The sequence below is a fragment of the Apaloderma vittatum genome, unplaced genomic scaffold, assembly GCF_000703405.1.
Source record: "Apaloderma vittatum isolate BGI_N311 unplaced genomic scaffold, ASM70340v1 scaffold31710, whole genome shotgun sequence".
NCBI lineage: Eukaryota > Metazoa > Chordata > Aves > Trogoniformes > Trogonidae > Apaloderma > Apaloderma vittatum.
In genome coordinates, this window is record NW_009694487.1 from 1 (window position 1) to 4,503 (window position 4,503).

At 56.8% G+C, this 4,503-nt stretch overlaps 2 protein-coding genes across 2 annotated transcripts in view; one reads left to right on the plus strand and one right to left on the minus strand.

The window, feature by feature from the left end:
- Positions 1-553: 553 nt before the first annotated feature.
- Positions 554-2,271, plus strand: DND1 (DND microRNA-mediated repression inhibitor 1; the record flags this gene model as incomplete). Its single annotated transcript, XM_009867744.1, has 3 exons — positions 554-671; positions 774-1,226; positions 1,808-2,271. Coding segments are annotated over 3 exons (1,035 nt in total), but the record flags the coding sequence as incomplete, so codon positions are not given.
- Positions 2,272-4,314: 2,043 nt separating this feature from the next.
- The window catches only part of WDR55 (WD repeat domain 55), a gene marked incomplete at its 5' end in the record, with an annotated part of 1,639 nt that continues 1,450 nt past the window's right edge, over positions 4,315-4,503 (minus strand). Inside the window, one exon of the mRNA XM_009867755.1 lies at positions 4,315-4,346. Coding sequence (XP_009866057.1) covers positions 4,315-4,346 — 32 coding nt within the window. The remainder of the gene's footprint in view (positions 4,347-4,503) is intronic.

A 4,503-nucleotide genomic window follows, 5' to 3' on the forward strand; every position in this document is an offset into this window, starting at 1 on the left:
CCTAATGAGACTTCACATTACTTAATGAGCTGAAACTTGATGGTGTTGCCACATGGATGGTGTCTCCAGATCCTCCTTGATGTCCTTAGAAGCCTGAGGAGATGCTGGTAGAAGAGGGTTAACTGTCTTGGGGTCCCAGCTTGCCTGGGATCTCCTGATGTGATGGGTCACCTTGGTTCTGTGCTCCAGCTCCCTCCTGCAGCACCAATCAGCTGCTGCCTGTGTCTTGGCTTTCAGACCCCCTGCAGGCACCGCAGGGCAACTGTTGGTGTCCTCGCACTCTGGCAGAGTTGCTGGATCTGGTCATGTGAAGCCAACCTGGACAGTGGGCAGGGTAGTCATAGAATCATAGAATGTCAAGGGTTGGAAGGGGTTTCTACTAGAGATCTACTCAAACTTCCAGTCCTTTGGATGTGCAGTGTTGAGAGGCTCCTCAGGTTTCCTGAGGGGTTCAACATTTGCTCTCCCATGTGCTGGCTTGAGGTTAAAATACCCTCAGTTGGGAGGCTGGAAACTCTGCTCAGACAAGTGCCAATGTCACGTCCCTCCTCAGACATGGACCGACAGTATCAACCAGGCCAACAAGAGGGCTCTGCTTGCTTGGGCAAAAGAATCGGGCATCGACCTGGTGCAGATCAACGGGCAGAGGCGATATGGTGGCCCTCCCCCAGGTACGTGAGAAGACCATCTCAGTGCTTTGGTGCCCTGGGAGCGTGGCGTGCTGGGTGGCTGCCAGGCACAGAGACGAGGTGGGTCTTACTCTGCATCTGCAGGCTGGGTGGGCGACCCTCCGCCGGCTGGCCCAGAGGGGTTCATGCCACAGGATGTCTACGAGAACGTGTTGATCCCGCTCTGCCAGAGCGTGGGAAAGCTCTATGAGTTTCGCCTCATGATGACTTTCAGTGGCCTCAACCGGGGTTTCGCCTATGCCAAGTACAGCAACCGGCGCAGTGCCAAGGACGCCATCGCTGCCTTCAACAACTTCGAGGTGCGACGGGGCTGCGCCATCGTGGTGTGCAAGAGCACGGAAAAGTGCGAGCTGAGCGTGGATGGCCTGGCCACCTCGATGAGGCGATGGGAGCTGGAGGCCATGCTGCGGCGAGTCACGGAGGGGGTCCTCAGTGTCACCCTGTATGCCAGCCCCCGTCAGAAACGGGCCCAGCTCGCTGTGCTGAAGTACAACTCGCACCAGGCTGCTGCCATGGCCAAGAAAATCCTGATGGAAGGTGAGTGGGAGGTGCTGTGGGATGCTGGTTGGGTTTGTCTTCCTGTCTTCCCTGAAATGGCCTCAAATTGCACCAGGGGATGTTTAGATTGAATATTAGGAAAAAATTCTTCCATGAAAGAGTGATAAAACATTCAAACAGGCTGTACAGGGAAGTAGTGGAATTGCCATCCCTGGAGTTGTTGAAAAAACATGTAGATGTGTCACTTTGAGACGTGATTTAGTGGTCGTGGTGATGTTGGGTTGATGGTTGGGCTTGAGGTCTTTTCCAGCCTTAATGATTCTGTGATTCTGCGTGTCTCTAAGAAAGGACTGATCCCACCTCCAGACTCAGCTGCTGAGGTGACTTCAGCTTTGAGATATTTCACGTTCTCTCTCTCTCTGGGAAACTACTGGCTGTCCTTCAGTGGGGCTGATCTCCAGCAGTCCTTCTGCAGACCTACTGGTGGGGGGGTAAAGGGGACTGCTGGACATCTTCAGGCAGCTGCTTCCTGAGAGTTTCTAGGGGACAGAGCGGGATGGGGTGATGCTGTAGGGCTGGTGGGTGAGCATCTCCTGCCAGCTGCTGCCGATCTCTTCTAGGGAACGTGAGACTGGGTGGGTTGGAGATAAGGGTGGACTGGCTGAAGCCCGATCTGAAACAGAAGCTGCAGTCGTACGAGAAGCCATCACCCAGCCACATGCAAGAGGACAAGTGCCTGGGGCTCCCTAAGCAGCCGCCCCTATCTCCGGTGCTGCATGATATTCTGGACCACCTGAACACCCTTTGTCGGAGGCGGCACCTGGGGACCCCCCTGTTTGTCACCAGGTGCATCCAAGCAAACCCCAACGGGTGGCTGCGGTTCTGGTGCCGGGTGGTGATCCCTGGGTGCCCTGTGCCGTTCAGCGGCTTCACGTGGGTCCGGCCAGCCGGACTAGGCAGGAGCGGGCACGAGGAGGCGAAGGTCGTGCTGGCGCTGCAGGTTCTCCGGATGCTGGGTGAGTCCTCGCACGGCGTCGGTGCTGAATCTCCCCCCCGCCTCTCCAGCCTTTCCCAAAATCTTTGAGTGTCTGGGAACGTGGAGCTGTGGATGCTTCTGGTGTTCAGCCTGGCAGGGCTGAAACAGTCACTCCTCCTGCCAGATGTGGCCCCAGTGGTTCTGAGCTCCAGGGGCGATTCCCAGTGGGAAGCAGAGGACACAAGGGGAGGGGGGTTTGGGGTCCCGATCCCTGCAGCACCACACAGATCCTGACTCTTCCCTCTCCATCGCAGGATGCCGGCCGACGTAGGGCGACCGTTCTACCTGGACCATGAGCTGAACCTGAGCCGCAAGCCTCGGTGCTGCGGGAGTGGTGTGCGAGCCCCGCTGGGGACCTGGTCCTGTTCCAGCTTTGCTTTGAGTTCGTTTGGGTTTGGTTTTTGAGGGCCAGCTCTGGAGGACAGAGCTGCTGACCAGGTCGGTGATGGCTGCACTGTCCTGGGCCGGCCTTTGGAGACAGTTCCGTTGTTTCGGGATGTGGGTTTAAGTTCACCTGCCCAGTTTTGGCTTCTTTTTAAGTTGGTTTTGTGTTGCGGTGGAGGGGCCTGGTGCAGGTCTTGGGAGTTGGAGACGCTGCCAGTGTTGCCTGGGAGAGGTGGAGGGGATGTTGGGGACTGCCAGGGCTCCCTGGGGCCCCTCTCCTCTGCTGATGTGCCTGGTTCCTGAGCAACAGCCTCAGGTGGGGAGGAGACCAGACACGGGAGACTGTCCCAGTGAATGGGAGATGTTCTGTGGGCTGGTGGGAGCTGCTTTTTTACAGAGGGGAGAGCCTGCAGGCTTTGGGAAGTGCAGGGCCGTGGGGAAGCAGCCGCAGGGTCACCGGCTGTCTATGAATGATTCCTTGGGACCAGGAGGTCTGGCCGCATGTTGTTCATTTGTTATTAAAGTAGCCTGGAAAGCACCTGCCAAATTGTGTCATCTTGTGCTCAGCTCCCTGCCTGTCCCATGCTGTCTCAGAGCTCTCCCCCCACGCCAGGACACCCATCTTCTCCAGCAGCAAGGAGAAGGGATGGAGTGGGACTTGGATCTGTGCTGTAGCCTCCAGGCTCTGGAGCTGCAGCTCCTGTGGGAAGCAGTACTCCCTGGAGGTCTGTCTGACCCTTCTGATGCACACCAGGACCCTCCATGTCTCTACACCTGCAAGAGCCTCTTGAGTGAATTTTGGTGTCTTCAGAGTTTCTCATTGCAGTGCAGGGGCTTCGTTGGGCCTTTTCTTGTGACACCCTCCTCTGGGACGTCCATGGGCCATTCTGTGCACCACACCTGGGGTCTACCAATGCCAGTTGTACCTGAAAGGCCTCAGGGGCTGTGCTGGACCTGGGAATGTGTTCCAGCTACATCCAATGTGGATCAGGAGTCTGTAGGCACCCAGGAGCAGGGCTGGAAGGAAGGTCACCCCAGTTCCCCAAATAGCCAAATGTTTTTTATTAGGACAGGGTGGAATGAGGGCATTCCCCCTCCATGGGAGGCCCACTCATCTGCCTGCAGTCTTAGCGCCACCCACCACATACAGATACATCACATCTTCACAGCTATCTTAAGAGGGGTCTACAGAAATACTATTTGCTTCATTTTCATGGGAGGAGCATGGCTGGGCAATGGTGCTGATGATGTCCATTGGAGCACAAGCCAGTGAGCCTGGGAGCAAAAGCATGGCCCAATAGACTCACTTACAGTCCAGCTCCCTCAAAAACACCCGAGGGTAGCTGCTGAGGGTAGGAACTGGAGCTGAGAGCATCTCCGGGTCCCAGGGATCAAGGGGCTCTGCCAGTGGGAAATCCTGGTGGGCACCTGGGTGGAGGTGGCTGTGGCTATCCCTGAGGGCACTGAGTCCTTCCTGCTACTGCAGCCGGCTGGGGCATCACACACACAGATACACACACCCACACCCCCCCTTGATTCACCCAGGGCCTAAAGATGCCCAACTGCTGGGCACATCTTGCTCCCCAAGCCCAGAGCATTGCCCAAAGGTGGCTCAGGGGACAGCTCTGCTAGCGAAGTGAGCCAATCCATCAGGACACGACACTGGGAACTGAAAAGGCACTGGGTTTATTTTTAATGGAACTGACTTCATTTAACAACAGCTAATTGACACAGGGGCTGGGACAGACAGAGCAGGGGCCATGCAGGCCCTTAGGAAGGGGATGGACCCATTAGTCCAGGACACTGTGTGACCCCCCCACACTCCACCCTGAGCAGTGCCCTGCCTTGTACCCCCCCTTCCTCCCCCCTCTGCCTGTCCTAGGACCCCTAAATACA